The sequence below is a fragment of the Ricinus communis genome, chromosome 7, assembly GCF_019578655.1.
Source record: "Ricinus communis isolate WT05 ecotype wild-type chromosome 7, ASM1957865v1, whole genome shotgun sequence".
Classification (NCBI taxonomy): Eukaryota; Viridiplantae; Streptophyta; class Magnoliopsida; order Malpighiales; family Euphorbiaceae; genus Ricinus; species Ricinus communis.
The window spans coordinates 25113794-25138871 of NC_063262.1; the positions used below are offsets into that span (position 1 = coordinate 25113794).

The window sequence follows — 25078 nt, forward strand, 5'->3', positions numbered from 1 at the left end:
TGATGGTCTAATTGCAGATAAATCGTGATATAATAATTTTAAGAAAATATTATTTTAATAAAAAAATAGTGTTAATATTATGAGGTAGAAAATATAAAAATAATGAGTTAAACACAACAATGAAATAAAGTCTATTACTTGTATATGGAGTTACATATAATCCTACGTTGAATAATGTTTAAAAAAATACAAAAACAAAAAGAAAATAATAAAAATAAAATAATTAAATTTATTTTTAAATAATTCAATAATAAATAAATAAATAATATATAAAAGTTAATGAAAATCTATCAATATCTTTCATAAAATTATCAACTTTGTAAAGGTAACTAAAAGTCATTAAAAAGTAACTATTTTATAGGAATTTGGTTTGGCATGCGCATAAGTCTACACTACATTCTTTAGAATTACCAATAAATAAATAAATAAAAGAAGGAGAGAGACTTTGGATATGATGTGAACTGAAAATAATTAGTTTTTAGTCATAAAAGATCAAATAAAATTTTTTATTAATCTTTTATTAGTGGCCAAATCCAAGCTGCAGGGTAGAGTAGTCATTCCTTAGACTCCTAACTTTTATGACAATAAATAGGTACAACATGCTAATTAAGATAAACCAGGTTGTTTGTTCTGGATATGTTTTGTCTAATCTCACATTTGTTATATCTAAATAATTTTAAATAATTAAATACATATTCATTATTTAATTTTAAAATAAAAAATATTCATATATTCAGTGTATATAGACATTACTTAGGCATATACTAAAACCAAATTACTTCACAATTTTTATTTTTATATGACCATACTGAGACAGTAGAAACATAAAAGCTCATACATTTATTGTTAACATGCCTCAGGTTACCCAGAGCATTAACTTAAAATGACATTTACTATGTAGCTTCAAAGACATTGATAGAGCTCCAAACCGAGACGAGGCTTGATGATAACCTCTACAGGATTTACCTTGGGCAACGCAATTCCCAGCCCTTCAGTCATATCCACAGGCAAACCACCAATTGTAGTTAAATCAAATCCCTGAAGTACCCTAGCAAGGGTCAGGTGAACAACTTGCAAGCCAAAAGTAATTGCAGGGCATGATCTTCGGCCTGAGCTAAAAGGTATGAACTCAAAATTTTGACCCCTAAAATCTACATCAGAATGAGTTGTCAGGAATCTCTCAGGTTGAAATTCTCCTGGATCTTTCCATACTCGAGGGTCACGTTGCAACTGCCATATGTTAATGATTAAACGTGTTCCCTTAGGGACAAAATACCCACCGAGGTTACAGTCTTCCGAGGCCTCGCGTATACCTGTAAGTGGACCAGGTGGGTATAGGCGTAGAGTTTCTTTGACAATTGCTTGGAGGTATTTCAGGTTCTCAATATCAGATTCTTGTACCCATTTTTCCCTCCCCACGTGGATGTCTAGCTCTTCTTGTGCTGCTTTTAGTACACCTGGGTTGTTTAGTAGCAGCGAAAGTGCCCATGTCAATGTTACTGCTGTGCTTCCAGATCCAGTGAGGGTAAGAATCTGCGAAAGTAAGGCAAAAGAAATTAATGTACCGAAGATTGAAGATTGAGTAATGAATTGATATGCATGTAATATACATCTCTTGACCAATGTTTTTCAGTAATTGATGCCAATGCAAGATATAAAATTCTTACATGCAGATGTTTTTATTTTGTTTTGTTTTGCTTTTCTGTGATGGAAGAAAGAAACCTTAGTGGTTAAGAATCAATGTCTTTTAAGCAAATGACCCATAATTCTTGGTCATCCCAAGTATCCACGCTACCTTATTTGTCTAAAATTGAGATACTCCTATGTTTTTTAATATAATATGTTAAAAGTTTATATGATTTGTGCTATTAATTTAAAAAGAATGATTGAGATTTATTATCCAATAAAAAATTATTTATTTTTTAAATTTTAAATTCAAATTTTTAATAAAATTCAGTTGTTTAATATCAAATTAAAAATATAAAATAGAAATACTCAATTTAATATATGGAAGGATGTCAGTCCAAAATTCATCCTACTTACTATAATATGTGTTTCAATATATCCACAAAATTGCCAACACAAAATTTACCTACATGTTTCTCGAATCCTAGAACCTCTTAACGTGTAGACATTTGACTTAAGAGGTTTAATCTGCTGGTGGGTTTTAATTTCTTTTGTAACATATATATAAAAGAATCCAATTAATGATCAAGTAACCTCCTTCTACAAGAGAAGAAAGCATTCTATCACTGTACTTTCAGTTAGCTAAATGGTTTGGGAAAGTTCAATAGAGTTTTCATATAGAGCTAGCTAGCTCGAAAGCTAAGCAAAGCAATTGCGCAAGGCAGGGTTTCGTTTCGCTGGCTACAAGGGAAAGGTTCGCTGCAAGCCTACCTTTTTATTTGCACTCTGTTTTGTTTTATACTGCATACGACCAGAAGCACACACCTAATTATAACTAAAAGAACTTCTTTAGAATTGTCAATAATCAGAGCTGAATATCATTATGCAACCTTATTGGTCCTCTAAATTACTGTTAAAACCAAAGAAATACTGAAAACGGACAGCACATGTTGTACTAAAAGAAAAAATCGGAACGCGCGCACCAATCGTTAGGAAAAAGGATACTTAGGTTTACGTACCATAGCTGTTGCCTTGATGACTGTATCACGTGAATGGCCAGACATCACAGCATCTTCATCAAGGTCTGAGAGCATTACATCCATGAAGTCATTTTCACCTTTATGGCATTCATCTGATGATCTTTTCTTAATATGTTCCTCTAGCCAAGTCTCTATCACTGCATCAAGTTCCTTAGCAGTCCTCTTCATGGCACTGATATGACCTTGATGATCTATCCATTCTAGCCATGGAATTGCATCCGACATGACAAAAGTCCCACTTAGGTATACAGCTTCTTCTATAGCTTTCTTATACCGCCATGGCTCGCTGTTTTCCTCACCATAAGTGCTGCTCGAAAATTGCTTCCCTACTATCATCCTCAGGCTTATATTGAATGTAAGCCGCTCGAACAATGTGTTTATGATTACTTTCGCATGATTACTGTCCGCACTCTCTACATAAAGATTGTGCAAATCTTTCAAGAATGTGTCCACTTCAGATAGCCTAACATGCTTAAGCTTTTCGAGACGGTTACTTGATAAAAGCTTGAGAGTTGCAAGCTTTCTAACGTCGCGCCAATATTGTCCGTAAGGGGCTAATGCGAAGATAGCATTGTTATAACCAATGTATTTTCCTGCTGCTATGCTAGCTCTAGTAGCAAAAATTCTGTCATTGGTAGTAAAGCATTCCTTTACAACTTCCCAACCGCTGGCCACCATTATTCGATTGATGCCGAGCCTGAGTGAGTACAAAGGGCCAGTTTTATCAGCAATATCACCAAGGATTCTGCAGGCTGGCTCTTGGCGAGCTAGAAGATGAAAGTGACCAATCAAGGGCCACGCTCCAGTAGGCTCAGGAACATTGATGTTCTTGCTTTTGCTCTTTCTGGCTAGACTTCTCCATAAAACAAAGAGAAACAGCAAGGTACTTAACCCTGTAATTGTTTGAGAAGAGAAATCCATTTTGATGTAGAGACTGCTGGGCTATCTAATGTTCCCTAAGATTGCACTTATATATAAAATGCGCCAAATGGTTGTGTCAATATTCTTATTTTTAAGGAAGAAAATTAGTGAATTATTTTTTAATCTATACATATATTAAAAAAAAATTATACCACTAAATTTTATAAGCTGTTTATTAAAAAAAATTGTCAATATCTCTAAACATCACCTACTCACAATAATTATATTCAACTTGTCAAATGATCTGTATACATTTGTTAATCCAATTATTTCACATAAAAATATCTTTAATACATGTTATATATATATATATATATCAAATTGTTATTTCGAAGAATCATCTCATAAAAATAAGACTTCAGTGAATTTTTTATTCTTTAAATAAAAAAAAAAAGTTGATTTATATATATATATATATATATATATATATATATATATATATATCAAATTGTTATTTCGAAGAATCATCTCATAAAAATAAGACTTCAGTGAATTTTTTATTCTTTAAATAAAAAAAATAAAAAGTTGATTTTACTATTCATATTTAAGGAATTAAAACTCTAATTTATATTTTAATTTTAATAAATATATTATAAATTTTTATGTATTTTACTAATTAACATTTTTATTTTTATTTTTTATATTATTAAAAGCATTATCATCATATCATATTATCATACATAAAAATAAAAGAAAAATAAAGAGTAAGATATAAATAATTTATTAAATTTAAATAAAAAAAATTATTCTTTATACTTAAATATTTCTTAATCTACTCTTTATTTTACAAATGATGGAGTTAATTGTTTTTATTTCTTTTACTAATAATTTCTTTTTTGATATCTGTATTTAATTTTGATACATAAATATTATATTAATATGTAACTTTTATATTTATTATATAATTAATATATTTAACTAATAAATTATATATGTAATATATAAATATATATTAATTTCTGAAATCTAAATTCTTTTTAATATATGTTTAATTTTGACACATAAAATAGACATAAATTTATTTTTGACACATAAAATTTAAGTTTATGTGTAATTTTATAGTTTGTCTATTGATTTATTATTAATAAGTTATATTTCTAATTATACATTAACTTTAATCTTAACAAATAATATATTAATTATATTTTAATATTATATTAACTAATAAATAAATAATTATCTTAAAAAATAACATATTAATTATATTTTTAAAATTATTTTAACTAGTAAATTAATTCTATAATTAGATAATAATTTTAATTCTAAAAATAATTTTCTGAATTATATTTTAGATATTTATTTAATAATAAAATAATGTTTAATTATATAATAAATTTTTAATTTTAAAAAATAATAATATCAATTACATTAATAGTGCTAACTTATATATTAATTAGTAAATATTTTTAAAATAATCTTATATTATTACATTAATAAAATTAAAAAATTAAAAAAATATTAAAAGTTAATTAATTTATTATTATACTTAAACACTATAAATTAATATTAAATATTAAAAAATTTATTAAATTATTTTAAAAATAATAACAACACCCAAACAACAAACATAAATTGTTTCAATACGGAACAAATTAATAATACAGTGTATCTTGATATCATGCAAAGTCCACTCTCAATTCATATGGGTATAATTATCACTATGACGACCGCATAATTCAGAATAGACGCATCCAGTCCACTGCTAACCTACCATTTCTATCTATTGCAAATACAATACCAGTCCACTTCCCTATCATTCTTATTGATTTATTAATTTAATAAAATCTTAATCTCTTTATTCCACTTGCTTTATTTCTCTATTAGATTTTAATAATATATATTCAATAAATTAAATTTTAATAATTAATATAAATTTATCTGATTATTTTCTAATTAAATAATAATTTTTTATTCTAAAAATACTATATTACTTATGTTTTTATTATTAATATATATTAAATTACCAAAATAAATTGCGATAATGCCGATACAAAATGATGAATACAGTGGTAGTAATAGTGATGATGACCTAAGATGATAAATATAGAGAAAGATTTATTTATTTTAATTATTAAAATATAATTAAATAAATATAAAAAAAGTATATAATTCGCATTACTGCCATATGTTTTGAAAAAGGAGTTACATTGCCTAAAAAATTCAGCTTATTTTTGGGCTTATAAGATACTAAAAAGAATGGTTCAAAGAATCATCCCTCGTGTTTCCGTGTAATAGAATGAAAAATTTGAACCGCAAACCTCACAAACAGTAACTGTCCCAATTCTGACATTTTTGTTTTTTGCTCTGTACTGCAAAAATAAATAAATAAGAATTCTGACCAGAGGCTTCTTTTGAAAACGAAAATTGGACAGAGTTTTCCATTAATGAGGTCCAGGCATGGGCAGATGTCAAATTTGTAGAGGTTTGTAAATATATTTGAATTTATATTGTGAATGGAAATTCAAGGCAGATGTGAAATTGGTGGAGGTTCAGACTTCAAATCGTCCACATATGAGGAGCATCAGTCAGTTCAGTAATCATGCTACACAGAGATATGAGACTAAAGGATAAAGTTTAGCCACAAATTTCATAAAAGCAAACCCAAAGCAATCATAATACGACAAAGAAAATTAACATATGTTTTCTAAGAATAAGGTACTAAGCATTGTGAACGACACTCCTCTCTAAGAATAAGGTGGGAATTGTAGAATTTCCAAGTGGGACACTTTATTATGAAGTCTTTTAGAACGGAGTTTTCTTGGCTCTGAAAATTCCTAAGTGGGAACAATTCTTTTGATTGATTAGGCGCCTAACAATTCTTTTGACATTATTATTATTTTTATTATTATTATTACTATGCACTAAGGATATTCATGAAACTACATTAATAAATTTTAATTTTTATACATGTTTTTTTCTGACTAATTAGGCAAAATGTTCCACAATTAAATATGGATAAATAATAAGGCAAAACTCTTCTTACAAAGTATATAATAACTTTGTATTAATCCATAATAATGCTATAATGATATGTGAGGAATATTTTGTTTTAATTGGTATATTATTGGAAAGAAGAAGAGAAAGAACAGGCTCCTATTCCACTACCCCAAGCAAAAGAAATTATGGTCTATCAAGAGGAAGAAGAAGAAGATTGAATTTTAAATTTGCTTTTTGTTATTTTATTTTCTCATTTTGTTTTCTCTTTCATGCATGACTCTCATCATTTGATCACATATATGTATATTATTTTTATGAATGAAATCTCTCTTATATTTTTTCTATTTTCTTGCAACTTTATATCTTTTTTTTTTTATTTTGACAATGGGGGAGAGATATCTAGAATCAAGATGGAGGGAAATATAGAAGAATTAAGAGGATAGAAATCTCATGACCAAAGGAATTAAGGGGAGAAAGATCAATGGGTAGAATACTCAAAATTGATTAATGATCAAAGGAGAGAGTTGTCTAATAATTAACCTAAGTAATTAAATTTGTTTCATAACAAATTCAAAAGGGGCACAAATGCAACTATTGAGGGGGAGTGACATTTATTAAATACTCTTAAGTCAGTTATTCCTTTAGCTTTTAAATATTAGTTGTTGGTTATTCAACTGCATATATATTTGAATAATTTTGAATTTCCAATCAATTTGGTTGTCAAAATTAAAAAGGGGGAGATTGTTGACCTAAGGTACAATTGATCTCTATTTTCATTCTAACAACCAAATTAATGATCACTAACACCATGACTGAGTGTCTATCTGACAGAGCATCAAAAGAACCAAGCCTATCCCAAACATTCTTTAAGCCTTGAAGCAAATCTTGTAAATTTATCTCAAAAGCGCGAGGGCGCTCTAAAGGCGCAGGGGCACTTTTTATAAGGTCAAAAGTTCACAAGATGTTGAAAAGTTCACGTGACAAAAGCCCAATCATCTCATGACACTTGGAAGTCAAAGTGTCAAAGCTCCAAAAAGCACGAGGGCGCCTCACTTTAGGTGTTGAGACAATTTGTAATAGACGATAACGCAATGAGAAGCGCGGGGGAGCTTCTAGGCATGGTCAAGGCTAGCACAAGGGTGCTATTGTGGTGCGGGAGCAGTTTTTTCAATTAATACGATGTCAGTAATCGTTGAGACAGCAACCACCCTATAAATCCCATGTGGCTGGAGTTGTTAGAGTTCCAACATCTTTTAGAAAGAGGGAGCGGGCTTAGGAAGCGCGGGGGCGCTTTCTATAACTTTAGGCAATGTTTGCTAAGTCATTAAATATTGTATTATAGGAGTTTTAACCTCATTACAACATCTCTAAGGGGTTGGTATAAGTATAAATACCCTCTTAAAGACACAACAACTAAGTGTGTGTTAGATATACCAAAACTCTTACAAATTTATTTCTCAACTTCTTACACTCATTTTCTTTCTTTATAAAGTGTATTAAGTTGAAATCTTTATTCAACCAAAACTTAGAAAGAGTTGTTGTGTAAGCCTAGGTATTAAAAACACAAGGAATTGGTTATTGTGTAACCATTAATACTCAGAGGTTAAAGGACTTAGTGAGAATTTGATACACTAAGGGAAAAGGTTTAGTGTGAGCCTTGAAAACACCAAGTTGTGGGTGAATTGTAAAATCCAAGGTTATAAAAAGTGATTATAGTGAAAACCTCAAGTGTAATCTTAAGGAGTGGACATAGGGAGGTTTGTTCCCAAACCACTATAAATCCTTTTATGTTGACGTCTCTAACTCTTTATCTCTTCATCCTTTTCCTTAAATCTTTTATGTTTTTACTTAAAGCCTCTTACTTCTATAATTTGGGGTCACCAATTCAATCCCCCTTCTTGGTTCCAAAGGACAACAAACATCATTATACTCATAGTAACCAGGAAACTCACCACCTTAATTTTCTCTCCTATTGCATTATTTCAGCCTCCCCTAACTCCTCTAGTAATGTCATGGCCAACACCTATAACTAAGGCATTATCATCATCACCATAGCCTAGATCTAAATCTTTCTCATTGCCTACCAGATTTTTCCCATTATTCCCTCCACAAGCATTAGCATTGATTTGCTCTAATATGGTCCTTTGTTGGCTGCCATATCTAACGGCATCCTCTCCATTGCCTCATTGATGTTCATTATACTTCGCTGCACCCTTTCATTTTCATACATTTGTGCTACGGATGCCATAATTAAGTTGAGGCATGTTTTCCTCTCTCCCTCCTCCACTAGAGGTATTTAACATTGCTGTACAAAAATACTAGTATGCACAAAAATAAGAATTAAAAGTATTAGGACCTCACTAATCACACTTCACATGTTTACTTTTAATAATGGGGGTTTGCACTCGTTTTTTACACAAATAATATTAACAGTCAAGACTGAAACTCACACCACCTGGCTTTGTAATACCCGGAATTTTTTCCTTAATAATGATTATATTAATAATAATTAATAAATGAATTTTTATTTAAATTAGTTTTATTTTATTTTTATTTGGTTTAATCTGAAATAATTTAATGGAAATTTTAATATTAGACAATTAAATGAGTTATTTTTCTATACCCAATTAGTTGGATCTTTAAGAAATTAATTAAGTAAATTATTTGAGGAATAAACTATATTTTTGGTTATTCAAATTTTTTCCAAATGTATATATATATATATATATATATATATATATATATATATATTGGAGAATTATGGAAGAATTTGTAAAAGGTGTTTTTATAAAAGAATTTTAGAAAAATTGGTATTTTAATTAGCTAGTGGTATTTAATTTTAAGTTGGAAAATATTTAGCAAATTGGCTATTTAATTTAATTGTGTGTTAGGATTAAATTGAAAATTTATTTTGAAATAAGGATTAAAAATATAATTTTATTATTATGGGGTTTTAATGGAAATTTGTAAGTTTGGTATTTTTATAAATAAATCTGTGGGTCGGGGGTATATATGTAATTATGTATTTTCAATAATTCTAATTTGGCCCAAACTAATTAGTTAGGGGCTTAATTGAAAGGCTAAAGGAAAGTTTAAGGGTTAATTGGAAATTTTGCAAAATAAAATTGTAAGTAATTAAGAAAGTTGAGGGGCCAAATTGTAAGGAAGGAAAGTTCAGGGGCCTAATGTTGATATGGAGAAGAAAGAAAAGGAAAGGAGAGGCGTTGGGGAGAGAGAAAGGGAGGCGCCGGGAAGAGAGAGAGAGAGAGAGTGTTGCGGTGTCCTTCCATAGACGGCCGTACTGGAGTAGGCAGCGGCGGAATCGCGGAAAGAGAGGCAGCGGCTTTCGAAGGCCGTTCCGACCGTTTTCAGTCGATCTCGGTGGCGATTGGTTCCCCTCAAAGAGAGCTATCTTTTGGCCGGTGAGGAGTTCCAAGTAGGTGGCAGCTGTGTTTTTTAGCTTTTCCGGCGAGCTCCGGCGGAGGATGGACGATCGGAAGACATATCCTGACTCTCTTCAGCTCAAGCTTCGCAATGGCACTGGTTTCGTGGTGATCGGACTCCGTTTGCGAATCGACGGTCGAGATCGTCCGGAAATCTCTCCGAACGATCGGGGGTCGAATTGAACAATCGAAAGCGGAAATCGTCATCAGCGCGTTGTTTCGAGTCCGATGGTGTGTTCAGATCGTTGATCGGACTCCGTCGGCCGGAGGAGAGTCGACCGAGCGATCGAGCGTTTCGGTAATTTTCTCTGACCTGTTAATTTGGAATTCTTTGATTTAATTTATGCTTATTGAATGTGCTGAGTATTAGATAATATTTGTGAGTAAAAAATAATTGTCTGTTGGTTGCCTGCCTCGTGTTTTATGATGTGTAACGGAGTCGGAAAAATAGTGATGTCTGGAGACCCGACTCCCGTTGTTGAATTGTTGGATATTTGTAGTGTTTTTCTGGCAGTTCCTAGACCCGTTTTACGGGGGGTAAATGTCCGTGTTGTAGGGGAGGTTCTGCCGGATTTTCAGTAGAATTCTCCCTAGTCGAGATTTTTAGACAGTCAGTCCTAGGAATCTAGGCCTAGGATTAATGGTTAATTGTTTCCGCGTTTTGATGAATTGTTTTCCGTAATTAGATAATCAGTGAGTTAAAGTCACTTAATTGTTGCACTATTGCTAAGTTTGAATTTAATATGCTATTTTAGAAATTTATGCTTAATATGATTATTAATATCGCAATATAAATAATTTCACTTGATTATTAATTATTAAAAATAATATAAATATTATTATTAGTAACGTTATAATAATACAGATATTATTATTTTTCGACACGAATTACACGTTCTCTTACCCTAAATTTTTAATTTTTATTTCGGTATGTGTTGAATGAAACTCTTTGTATTATTTATGTTTGTAAAAGTCTTATGGTATCTTAATATACTTATTTTTCTTTTATTATGATCAACTATAAATATTTACAAGCATATAAATAAAGTTTATAAAATTGTCTTTTATATAATATCCTTTTCTTTTCAATGTTAGTGATTTCCATTAACTAAAAAATCATACTAAGAAATACTAAAACCGTAATAAATGACAATTTCTAAAACTAAATTAAACCGATTAGGAATATTTTGGTACACGAACCGCATTATAAGTCATCCAACCCAATGACCTAGAGGAGAAGGGCCATTATGTTTTGCAACTCTAAGAAAATATTTAAGGGTAGATCAACAATGGTTTTGCATTACAAGAAGTGGTTATAGTATTTTTAATACATTTTATATATATATCAAACTCTTTATGTTAAAGAATTATATCATAAATTATACTCTTATGTGTTTATTATTTTTCAAATATAAAGTAAATAGTTAATTTAATTTAATATATATGAAGAGATAAACTTCACTCCATACTCTATATTTAATAAATATATTACACATTTTTATATATTTAATTTAATTAATATCTACAATTATTATTTTTATATTAATAAAAGTTAAAAGAGAATAAAAAGAAATTTCATAGAATACAGTTTTTAAGAAAAATATATCTTTATGCTTTTCTCAAATTCTTTCTACAATTTAATACTTTCATTTATATGATTTTTTATTTTTTAAAAATTTTGTTAGAAAAATAATACTAAAAGTATATATATATATATATATAATATCAAAAATATATTATTTAACTTGCATCATTGTCAAATTAATAAAATGAGACGGATTTTTTATTTTTATTTTGTATATTCATATTTGATATTATATATTTTTCTATAACAGCTAGTAAATTTTAATTACAAGATGTTTGTTTCAAAAAATATACTATAATATAAAAAATAAAACTAAAAGATTTATTTAAGTGTGCCAAGTAGAATATTAGTTTTATATTTATAGCAGTTATTTGAATTTTTATGACAATAAAATATGGATAGGTATGAAAGATGAAAATGATGATGTTATAATTTCATTAAGAAAAATGATACCAAAAAGATGTCCCAGGGCAGCTCCAAAAAAGAACAGTATAAATAAAATTTCTTCAGATTTTAGGTCATAAATAAAATAACACGTATATTTATTTTTAAAACATAAAATTCAAATTTATATATAAAAATATTTAATCTATTATTAGTTCTAAAAATATTATAGATAATTATATAATATTAAAAAATTTATTTAATTTTATCTATAAATTTAATTTATATTATTATTTATAATTAAAATAACTATGACAGTCGTACAACACTAGAACAAAAGACTAATTCACAAGCTTTTCTTTTTAATTAAGAATTATATATAGAGAGAGAAACCATTAGATAATTGAACTTGTACTCCATTATCCATTCTTTCATTTATCTATTCTACTAGAAATGTTATTTTTAATATAGTTTCTTTTTTCAAATAAATTATTTTTGTGACTCAAAAAATAATAACGACAGTTTAATATTAACAGGATTAATGAAAGAATGTTAATGAAAAAATCAAAAATTTAAATCAGCTAGGGATAAAAAAAAGAAAATAAAAATATTGAAGAAAGGGATGGGGAGCTGAAAGTTCTACAACAAAGAAAAAGAAAAAAAAAAGGTATTATTTTAGGTAAGAGATGCAAAATATATATATTAATAAAAGCCCATAAGTGCAAAATAATTATAGTACTACAAATGTATGATGAATCAGGGTGCAGGATATAATATTTACATGGCGAATGATGATAGGCCGGACTGACCTTGCCCAAATTTAGGGAGACCCAGAAAAATATCCCAAAAAGAATCACTATCCACCGCAGAATTGAGAATAGATGCATCCACAACCAACCATGGACGGCAAAATAGAATGGCATGTGCTTCCGCCTCATCCATAATGCATTTTTTTAACTTTTCCCTTTATTTTTTTATTGTAAATTATTAAAAATATAGATAAATTAATATAATAAATGAATAATTCATATTGTTTGAATGTATTTTTGGAAATGAGTTACACTGCCCAAAATTCAGCTTATTTTTGGGCTGATATGCCTTTTAACACAGAAATTCTGGGCCTATTTAATAAAAATAAAATAAAATAAAATTCTGATGATCTATTTAGCTGCTTAACATAAGTTCACAAGGGACAATGACTTTGTTGTCCTTTAATTTGAGGTAAGAAAGTGGGTACACTTATAGAAATGATTCATTCCTCATCCCTAAAAGACAGTGAAAAATTTGCATCGCACGAGTTAAATAATAGTAGCATCAGTCGCCATTCAATTTTGGGATTAATTCCACATTTTCTTTCTGATTTGGACATTTTGGTTTCTCCAATCCAATATTTTAGAATATAAATTAGAAATTTAAATTAGTATACCGATCTGTATAGATGAATTGTCTTTATGCTACACCTACAAAACAACACGTTATGATTCTCCAAGCATGGTACCTGAAAAATCACTATGATGTATAAGTTTGTAAAGACAAAGGAATATAAGTATTTAGAGGGTTATAATCGCATTCTTCTTTTTCCTGTTGTGCATTACCTTATATTTATAGATCTTATAGTAGACTAGTTCACTTATAATACATCTCCTTCATTGGAGGAGATAAAGTTTATCACAAAAGGAGTCTATAGCCTAATGAATAACTACAATGTAGATAAAAGTTCTACTTCGAGTATAAAAGAAATAGATTGCATTGGAGTGAATATTTGTCTCTTAATTAACCAATCTTTATCAAGGATCGGTTAGAAAAATAATCGGGTGAGCTCTTGCTAGTGTGGGGCAATCTATTTAGATGAGCTTGTGATGTCTCCTCATAAGTTCCGAGTTAAAGACTCGAAATATGAAGATCTATATTATGGAGATCTACGCGGGAGATCTATATTACAGAGATCTACGCAGAAGATCTATACTGGAAAGATCTACATTGGGGAGATCTGTACGAAAGAATTACTTATAAGCACCTTGAATAGTGGGGACATGGTTTCCTATTTTTCAAGAAGTAAAGAACGTGGTGCTTGATTATGATAACTGATGGAGATAATGAGTTGTAATATATGGGAGATCTCACAGCTTTTCGGGTGACCTCATAGTTCTTTATGTGACCCTATAGCTCTTCGGGCAATCTCGTAACTCTTCCAGTGATCTCGTAACTCTTTGAGCGATCTCATAATGGCCAATCTTGTAACTCTTTGGGCGATCTTATAACTCTCTTTCTGATCTTGTAGTTCTTCTATGCAATATCTTTAAGCGAGTATGCATCGCAGATGTCCCTCTCTTAACTTCCGAGTTAAAGACTTGGATGAGTAAAATGTAGATCCTTTTAGAATTTTCATTGGACATTTTCTCAGAAGATTTCTTGTAAATTTTCCTTAGAGATTTTCTTGTAAAGATTTCTTAAAAGTTTTTCGATAATCTCTTTGGAGATCCAATTTTATGGAGATCTCCTTTGATGAAGATCTTCTTTAATGGGGATCTTCTCAGAATTTTCTTGAAGATCTCTTTAGAGGATCTCCTTTGATGAAGATCTTTTTTATGGGGATCTTCTTTGAGGATTTTCTTAAAAGATGTCTAGAGATCTCTTTTGATGAAATTCTTTCTATGGAAATTTTCTTGAAGATCGTATGTAGATCTCTTTTGGGGGAGATTCTCTTATTCTTTTTGTAAAAAATCAAATGGAGCTTTTTCGCTTGAAGATCTTATAGAGGTCTTCTTTTGGAACTTCTCTTTGGAGATTTTCGGAAGATTTTTTCTTGGAAGATTTATTAGAAATTTTATACGCCTATTTTGAAAATCCTCATTAGGAAGTCTTTTTAGAGATCGTTAGATGAAGATCTTCTGGGAAGATCTCTTATATCTTCTTGGAGATCTTCTTGGAATGTCTTTTAGAAAATTTTTGCCAAAGATTTTCTCGAAAGATCTTTTGGAAATTTTTTTAAAGTTCTCTTTGGAGAATCTCTCATTGATCTGGATATTTATTTATGGAAATCGATTGAAATCTCAATTATATATGAAATAACTGGATCTTGAATGAATGATCTTCTCATTAACAACAACATAAGCGAATGTCATATAAAAAATATACATAAAAAAAAGAATCTCGACATAAACTATTAGGCAAATTATATACTAGCCCTTTATTGAATAAATAAAAACGGATGAGCTCTTGCTCGCGTGGGATGCTCTATTTAGATGAGCTCATGTCACTTTCCACTACGAAAAATATATAAAGAATAATTGGCTGACAGTATCTTCCATGAAGTAAAGTTAGATGGTGCCGACATCAAATTTGTGGAGGTTATTAAATATGGTTGAATTTATTTTGTGAATGAAAAATTAATGCAGACCTCAATTTTGTGGAGGTTCACACTTGGAACCTTATCCACATTATGGGGAAATACTGGTTTTTTTTTAAAAAAAAAAAACCAATGGGGAATACTGGTTAGTAATCATGTTACACGGGGTTTTTTCTAAAATTACGATCTTCTTATTTTTCAATTATTTTTTTTATTTATTTTTCAGTTTTTATGGTGATTTTTCTTTTGTTATTTAGTATCACCTCATCAATGGTAATTTTCATGAAAGAGCTTGAAATACTGATGCAGCGTTGATCTACCTTCAATAGAATTAGCAGCAACAGATCCAAATGAATCTAAATCTGATACGTTCTTGCATGGAGGTGATGGAGTTCTTAATACCAAATCCTTGCCACAGGATTAACCTGTAAACGGAAGACCCAATCCAATTGTTACAGGTTTTATCAATCATCAAGCTGAACTATAAAGGATGCATACGAAAAATCTAAGATTTAATATACAATCGCGTAAATGTATTAATAAGGATGAAGTTTCTGATCCTACAAATTAAAGGGTCTAAGGAAAAGCTTGATAATGATCTAAGTGAATGTCCCACATAAACTGAAAGAAGGAACGAACGTAAGCGCCAATCTCAATCCAGTTTTTGAGGGAAGGCTAGTTTTAGTCTGGATCGAGATTTTACGGAACATCAGTTTCCAATCAGAACCCAAGATGTAAGCCATTCACACAACCGAGAAAGAGGGAGTTCAGAGAAGTAAAAGAGTTTGTTGTTAGATAAGTGAAGTGGGAAGAAAACATTTGATTCATTAAAGAAAGCACAATATGCAGAATAATTATCCAACATATTTCCAGTAATGAAGAAAAATAGGAAGTTGAGAATTTATCTTGACTTTGAAATTTTCAATTCCACGATTTGAGTGATAAAAAATAAAACATTGACTATTTTACTTTTATCCCTCAAATATAAAATCTGCAATATAGATTTTTTAAAATTTATTCTATTTAAAATACACATTCAAGATAAAAAGTTTAAATAAATAATGAAATTTCTGTACTTTATTTGATTATCAAAATTAATGTTAATAAATTTTAAAAATAAGATCTCTTTGACCCGTAGTTTAATCTTTTGAAATTCTTATATTATTAGTAACTTGTGTCTAAATTAATTAATATCGTTAATAGTCTTATATTGCTACAAAATCGATCTTGTTTGATAAATAATCAAGTATAAAATTCTCTAGTTTTGTTAAATCATTCAAACTTCATTGAAATTAATCAGAATTAAAGAAAAAAAAATCCAATTGTGAGGTTATTTTTTTTCTTTCTTTGATTTTTCTTTCCAAATTCTATAAAATTTGACGCAACTAATTTCGGATGAAAACTAAATTGGTAAGGAATAAAACAGTGGTAAAATCGTATACTAAATAAATTAAGGGTGTTAGTCAACTTGATACAAATTGATAGAAATCTAAATATTTAAAAATGAGTTTTTCTTTTTGTACAAAATCAAAAAGTTTCTAAAGGATTATAGAAAACTTTCTCTAAAATCGTTATCTTGAAAAAATAAATTCAAATCATTAAATTAAAAAAGTATGAAGATTTAGTTGTAATTTTTTCTCTAATGTTAAAATTTATATTTGAACTAATCTAATGTTTAAACTTATATTAGTTAATTTATTAATATTTAAATCCATTAAAAATAATATAAATCTTTGGCCCCTAAAAGAAAAGCCCTCGCTCCGCTTCTGATTGTGGATGTATTATCACGTCACAACAGATTGATAAAAAGAAATCATGTCATAATAGACATTGTTAGGGATTCCACATTGTTAAGTAATAAGAGATACCAATCATTTATAAGGATGAAAATCTAACTAATCAAATAGCTAGTTTTAGTCATTTTAGTATTGGTTAGACACAAGCCTAAAGTTTATTTATTGAATTCTAATATTCTTTCATTTATTTAACTCTCATTTAATCACATTAATTCAAGCTTTTCATTTATTTAACTTTTATTTAATCAAATTAATTCAAACTATTCATTTATTTAACTCTCATTTAATCAAATTAATTTAAACTATAATATGGTATCGGAGTAGGTCTAGTTGTTCCTTAAATTTTAAGAAAAAAATCTTAATTCTAAATGACAAATCTTAATTTCAAATGACAACTGAGCACCAAATTAAATTCCAGTTGCACTGGAGTAAGTGCTAGAGATCTCGCATTCTTAAAGAAAATAAAAGATACCCCAACTAACTAAGTGGTTAGTTCTAATCATTTTGATTTTTGTTGGACTTAAGCTCAAAATTTATTTATTAGACTCTAATATTTTTTTATTTAATTAAAATTAATTCAAATTATAATAGATATATCCGACTTTTTAGAAGTTTCTACTTATATTAGGTTTAATAAAGTTAATAGGAAAAAGAAAAAAAAAAACATATATATATAATATATATAAATGTTTTTCACTTCAGTAAGGGATGATTTACACATGTTTTCATCATTTTTTTTTAATATATAATGTATAAGATATATTGATGATCAGTATCAAATGCATTCATCTTTTCCTGCCTGCCTCCTCCACAAGTAATGGACTTTCTTTTTCTTCTACAAGCAATTGTAAGTCTTTTAGCAATATCACTTCTCATCTACAAACAGAGTAAGTTCCTGATAACCAATAAAAAGGGAAAGGAAAATTCAGCCCCCGAGCCATGTGGTGGTTGGCCATTAATTGGTCATCATCTTCTTCTCAAAAATCAAATCCCTGCTCACCAAACTCTTGCTTCAATAGCTGATGAATACGGTCCTATTTTCTCTATCAGATTAGGTACTCGTCGTGCTCTTGTAGTAAGCAGTTCGGAAGCCGTAAAAGAATGCTTCAAAACGAATGACAGAATTTTCTTGAATCGTCCTGCTTCTGCTGCCTCTAGATACATGGGTTACAACAATGCCATGTTTGGGTTAGCTCCTTACGGACCCTATTGGCGTGACATTCGGAAGATTGCAATTCTTAAGGTTTTATCAAACACCCGTCTTTTACTTCTCAAGCATGCTCGTGCATCAGAAGTAGAGACTGGAATCAGAAACCTGTATTCATTATGTCGTCGTGACAAGACGGGTTTGACTGTTGTTGACATGGGTCAGTGGTTTGCCAGTGTGACTTTGAATATGGTGGTAAGAACGGTAGCGGGGACGCGGCTTACTGAAGATGAAGAGTCCCAGAGATTCATAAAAGCAATATCGAAGTTTATGCATCTACTTGGTGTGTCTGCGATTTCTGATGCGATTCCATTTACTGAATGATTGGATTTTCAGGGGCATGTCAAGTCTATGAAGAGTACTGCTATGGAGCTCGACTATTTCATGAGTAAATGGCTCGAAGAGCATCTTCAAAGCTGGAAAGATGAGCAGGTGACAGAAGAACGTGACTTCATAGATGCGTTGCTTTCTTCAGTTGAGGATCAGAATTCTTTAGACGAACATAAGAAGGAGAATGTTGTCAAGGCAACAGCTCTGGTATGTTTCTATTCCATGGCTTTGGTAGTGAGTTTTAAATCAATATGCTTTTGGGCACCAATTAATTATTTGGCTCTCTGCTACTAGAGTTTCCCTGTTAGAAAAGATATATTAAATTCCTATGTATTCTTATTCACTGTCTCCCTACTCCTAAGGAGGCATGAATAATATTTCCATAGAAGTTCTTTTTAGGGACTTCAGAGTGAAAACTGTTGGACATAGAATAGAATAGTGGTCTCAAAGTGCTTTTCTGTGCCAATGTAATAATAACTTCCTTATTTTCGAATAAACTACCTGGTGAGAAATGTAATCCTACACTATATGTTTGGTTAGGGAAGCTAACGATTAAGTAATTAACACTTAGAGAAATTATTAGGTAGACTCTTTCTATTATTTTATCCATAGATTAAATTAATTATATAGTGATATGTGAATTTATTTATTAATTGTTACATTTTTATTGATTAAATTTTAATTAGAAGTTGTTAATAAAATAAAATAAACTAACCCATAAAAATACAACAATTACTAAATGAGATCACATGTCACCATGCAATTAATTTAGTTCATGAATAACGTTGTAGACTGAGTTTATCTACAAATTTCTCTCAACCTTTTTTATTCTTATATGGTATACATTTTTGTTAAGAGGTTAAGTGTAAAAAATATTAATAGTTTTAATATCTTTATAGTATATTTTTGTTAATCCCTTAAATTAAAGAAGGTTAAAATTAAAAGAATAAATTTATTTTATCTTATTATTAATTAATCTAATGAATTTTTATTTTTAATAATTTTTATTTTTTAAAATTATATTATTTATTTTTAACAACTAACACATTAATCATTCCTCGTCAGTTCGTTCTTTTTATTTTTGGGTCAACCATCATTTAAGTCCTTAACTATTACTCTCGTAATTATTAATTTATTTTAACCTGATTTAGAGTTAGCGCAAATTAAAAAAATAATAATAATTTATTAAAAAATCTAAAAATATATTTTTTTCGTTAGACAATTTTATACTTAAAGAATTATAATTTTTTTCGTGACAAAAAAGTATCATGTGATTTGATTTTTTATAATTTTACTATCTCACAAATTAATATTTTTTAATTTTTTTAATTAATATAGTATAATATTTATTTTCAATAATAAAAATTATTTTATAAGTGATCTACTATCAAATCAACCATTAGCATACTTCTAAATATATTATAATTTTATTTTAAAATTTATTTGATTTTATTCATAATAAATTTAAAATATATATTATTTTTATTTAATATGAAATTAACATAATTAATTATATATTAAATCACTTATTAAGTGATTTTACTATTAAAAATGAATATTATACTAATATTAAATTATAAAAATTTAAAAATATTAGTTTATAAGGAGTAAGAATACTAAATTACAGATTATTTTTATGTCATGAAAAAAATTACAATCTAAAAGCGCTAAATCACAATTCTTTTAAATTTATTTGAATAAAACGTATCTATGTTCTTTAGACAACTTTTTTTTTGTGGTGCGTTTAGACAGGACTTGATCCAAAGTAAATGTTGTATAAATGATATGGGCAGTGTGTAACAAAAACAAGTGTTTAAAATAGTTTAGTCAGGCAGGATTCTGGCCGAGGCCAAAAAAGTTACCAGGCCTAAGATCTCTAATGGATATAGTTTGACGGACCCATAAACTATTTTCTCCAGGAAAATCGGCCCTTTATAGACTAGACGATGCTGCGCTACTTGCAACCTTCTGCTCTGTTTTTCCATGAATAATAACTGCGCCTGTCGCATTATTCGTATTTTACAGAATTTGATCATAGCAGGAACGGATACAACATCTCTTACATTGACATGGGCGCTATCATTATTATTAAATCATCCAAAAGTGCTTGAACGTGCACAAGAAGAACTGGACAACAATGTGGGAAAAGAAAGATGGGTAGAAGAGTCGGATTTCAAGAACTTGCCCCTCCTGCAAGCCATTATCAAAGAAACAATGCGGCTCTATCCTGCCGGTCCTCTATCCTTGCCAAGGGAAGCAATGGAAGATTGCTACATCGGCGGTTTTCATGTCCGTAAAGGAACAATTTTACTTGTCAACGTGTATAAGCTGCATCATGATCCGAGAATTTGGCCAAATCCATGTGAATTTCAACCTGAACGTTTTCTTGGTTCCAATATTGAACTTGACGATAGAAGCCAGCAATTTTACATTCCATTCAGCAGCGGACGAAGATCTTGCCCTGGAATATCTTCTGCTATGCAAATGAATCATTTGATGCTTGCTCGTGTTCTTCAAGGCTTCAATTTAAGTACGCCCATGAATGCACCTGTTGACATGAGTGAAGCTTCAGGCATCAGTTTGGTTAAATCAGCACCACTAGAAGCTATAATTACTCCTCGTCTTCAATCTAATCTATATTAACCTTAGATGGGAATACATTTATATGCTGCATCTGGTCCAATTTGAAAACTTCAATGGATCTTATTGGTGTACTAATAATGGACTAAAATTCCTACAAATAAAATGAGCTTTAAACCTAAAATATTTCATCCACTCAAATATTAAATATGTTTGTTAGTTATTTAAAAAGTATCTTGGAAGTGCACAAGTCTTATTTTGAATTTTAGAATTCATGAATTTGAAATTTGGAATAACATAAAAACAATAAGATTTTACTTAAAGTTAAAGATAATTTTAGAATAATATAAATTTATAAAAATAATAAAAATTATAACAACCTATCATTCTTTTAAAATTATAAATTCTGAAATTTTTGACTCATTTTTTAGTTGGAAAATTAAAACTCTAAAAAAAAGAGAGATTTTCGACGATAATAAATTTCTTAAAATCTATTGATTTATACTATTTCTCGATTGCAATACAATAAATTAAAATAAATTCATAAATTTTATAAAAATCATCTTTTAAAATCCATCAAATTCAAACAATTCCTTAATTTAATATTATAATTTCTGAGTTTTTATAGATTGCTTTTAAACATTCATTTTTAAAAAGTATCAATTTATTTATTTTTCAAAATTTATAATTAAGATTAAAATTAATATTGAGAAGATGTTTCTTTTTCAACCTTAAGGCGAAACAACAATTTAACAGTCACCTGAACCCCATATACAAAGCGGCGTCTAGAAAACAAAAGCCTCAAGATGATTGGCCGCCTGGATGAAAAGCCCTTCTAGCATCTGAAAAATTTCAACTGATTATGTCAATAGTGACAAGGGACCGCCTTATTGACTTTTAAACAAAAGGGTCCAAATGACTCGAGCCCTACAACACTCTCCAGAATACAATAATAAATGAGCATGTTGAAATTTTAGGGTTCTCTAGAGAGGCCACGGCCATGAAAATTGGGAAGAAAATAACACATTTGATTTGGGGATTTACCGTAACCTTTTCTCTAGACATTCTAGATGTTACACAGAAAATTCTGGTGGAGCTCTTGTTGGTTGTAGCTGGTGGGCAAGTTGCAATTTTTCAATCAACACTCACATTTCTTTTAACTTCTTTTCTTGTTTTCACCATTGTCACCACTTTCACAAAAATATTAATTTATTTCATAAGAGATATTCATTTGATAAAAGCAAGGGTAGAATAAATTAGAAATACCCAGAGCTGTACAAACATAATTAAAAGAAACATAAAAAGAAATCTAAAACATTTATATTTATTTTTTCAGAAATCAATAGGAAAAATAGCAATACAATCTTTAAAACACAAAAGACAACATATTTGACCAAATTTAGAAAAAGAAATGTGAAGGGAAATATGGTTTAATGTATTTTAATTTTAAAATATGTAATTTATTTTTTATCACTTTAATACTTTATGAATATGATTGTTCGCAAATAATGATTAAATTATAATATATTTATTAATAAGTACGGACGTGACAGTTGAAAGAATAATAGTTATTTTATGCTACATCATATTCTTTTAATGATATTATATAAATTTAATTATTATTTGCTAACGATTATATTTATAATAAATAAAAATATATTAAATCAAAAATAATTTAATAAAATTTTAAACAAAAAAAAAAATCAAAAGAGAAAGAGGGAAGGAGGTGTCTAGAATTTTTGAAACTCTCGTCTCTTTGTAAGTGAGTGAAACATCCAGTAGTTATTTTGGCCATTTAATTCTAAAATGACAAGTGGTTGTGAAAATGATTGAAGGCCATAGTCAAATTAACATTGCCTATAATTATCGCAAAATACAGAATTGGACGCAACATAGATCAAGGTAGCCTTGCACTTGACTCGCTTTGATTACGTATTTCGCATGGTTACCTTCCTCAACAAACAGACAATTTACATAATTAATTATATTTCTATATTTGGATCTAACTTGAAATAGCAAACTGATCCACTTAAATCTTAGCCAAGCGGCAAGAATGCTTTTAGAAGTGAACAATTTGGGATTGGAGTTATCTCTTTTGTATTAGGTGTGCTTTAATTTTTATGGCTGGTATAATAAGATGAGTATTCATGCTATATAGAGTCTATGATATATTGACCACTCATAAAAATATAACAAATCAATTTATTATATGATTTTATCTAAAAAATAAAGATTAATAATAATAGTAACAATAATAAAGGATGAGTAAAAAAAAAAATAACAATAAAAAAGTATAAAGTGATTTTACTAATTGATAATTTTAAGTGTGGTATTTTTTAGATAAATGAAATATTTAGTTAGAAATTATAATAAAAGAAATATATCGCTGTTAAAAAGTATCGGTTGATAAGGACTGTGTCATATTCATTCGGATCAGCTACCATTATCATATTTCATATGTTTGATAATATGAACGATAGAGTTTAATAATTTAAAATATCATTATTTAACCGTTAAATTAATTTTTTCGAACTAATAATTTTTGAAATTGCAATTTAACCGTTAATAAAATTATAAGTTATTAAGTTTTAAACTCGTGTTATTAGTCAATATAATAATGATGATTGATCGGAATAAAAGCCACTAAATCTTTATAAATAAAGACTTTTTGATAATGAGATATTTTTTTATTATAATTTGTAAGTACATATTTTATTTTATTTGACAAACAATTATATATATATAATTTAGTTAATATAATATAACTAGCTAAGTATTTTAATGACAATCATTAATTATAATTACAAAATTCAAAGAAGTATATACTAGAAGGGAGATTTTACATTGTTTTTTTTTTTTTTTAATTTATTTTAAGAATTGAAACTTATTTTATGAATGAGACATATAAATGTAATTCACTGACATGATTGAAATTTTGTATTGAATGAAACAGGTATGAAAACGACTGAAAGACATAGTCAAATTAGTACAACAATTGGTTGTCATGATTCGCAAAACACATCCATAATTAAAAAGTGGGTCTTTTTTTTAGCTATTTACAATTACTTGATTATTATTTTTTGCATTATTGTTTGCATTCCTTTTCAGAGAGAAATGCCAAAACCCTACGTCCCAGAAAACAAACACTATTACGTCTTTATTTAAAATTAAAACCTTCATTTAATCCACGTTAATGGTTACAAAACCAGATTTTGATTTTTAAATTACTTGATAGAGAAGTATACCTACTTGAATGCGTAGCTAGATCACCTTCATTTCCTTCTATTAATGACTATTATTTGGGAGTGGGCCTTCCCTTTCACCGTCGCTTAGGTTCGTTAATTATAATTATTATAATTAGATTTGGTTTGTTCACATTAGATAGCAAGTGGGACATGAAATTTGGTATCAAAGACTTTTCTAAGAGCTTCATCTTTAAAATATTTATTGTACCAAACTACAAATTCGTGATTTAAATAAAGGATGGTACTATGGTTATTATATATATATATATATATATATATATATATATATATATATATATATATATAGACTTAATGTTTAAAAAGAATTGATAACAATTCTATCGAGATCTAATAAGTTTTTAAAATTTTAACTATTAAGTATATAACCACATATTACGAGTATTTATTGTCTTGAATGGATATGAAGTTTAAGTATTTTATAAAAATTATAAGTATTCAGAGAAATTCTTTTGTATTTTTATTAAAAATAGAAATGTATTTTCATCAAAATTTAAACTTTCAAAAGGATTTTTTAATTTTTATGTAAATACACAAACTTTTGAATATTTCTATTATTATGCAGTGTTAGCGATGTGTTATCAATTTTTTGCAGCACCAAATGAAAATTGTTGTAT

General features: G+C 28.8%; 1 protein-coding gene and 1 pseudogene across 1 annotated transcript; one reads left to right on the plus strand and one right to left on the minus strand.

Moving 5' to 3' along the window:
• Positions 1-765: 765 nt before the first annotated feature.
• Positions 766-3628, minus strand: LOC8286091 (dimethylnonatriene synthase). Its single transcript, XM_002531047.4, has 2 exons — positions 2646-3628; positions 766-1533 (listed from the first exon to the last, which is right to left on the minus strand). The coding sequence occupies exons 1-2, from the start codon at positions 3585-3587 to the stop codon at positions 904-906; spliced, it is 1572 nt and encodes a 523-aa protein (XP_002531093.3). The 5' UTR covers positions 3588-3628; the 3' UTR covers positions 766-903.
• Positions 3629-17832: 14204 nt separating this feature from the next.
• On the plus strand, positions 17833-21382 carry LOC8286089 (annotated as a pseudogene).
• The last annotated feature ends 3696 nt before the right edge of the window (positions 21383-25078 follow it).

Bases quoted from the DNA above. Each gene is read 5' to 3' on its own strand.
- LOC8286091 (XM_002531047.4), bottom strand. From the start codon at position 3,587: ATGGATTTCTCTTCTCAAACAATTACAGGGTTAAGTACCTTGCTGTTT. The intron at 1,534-2,645 runs GTACGTAAACCT...TTACTTTCGCAG, and splicing joins TCATCAAGGCAACAGCTATG to ATTCTTACCCTCACTGGATC.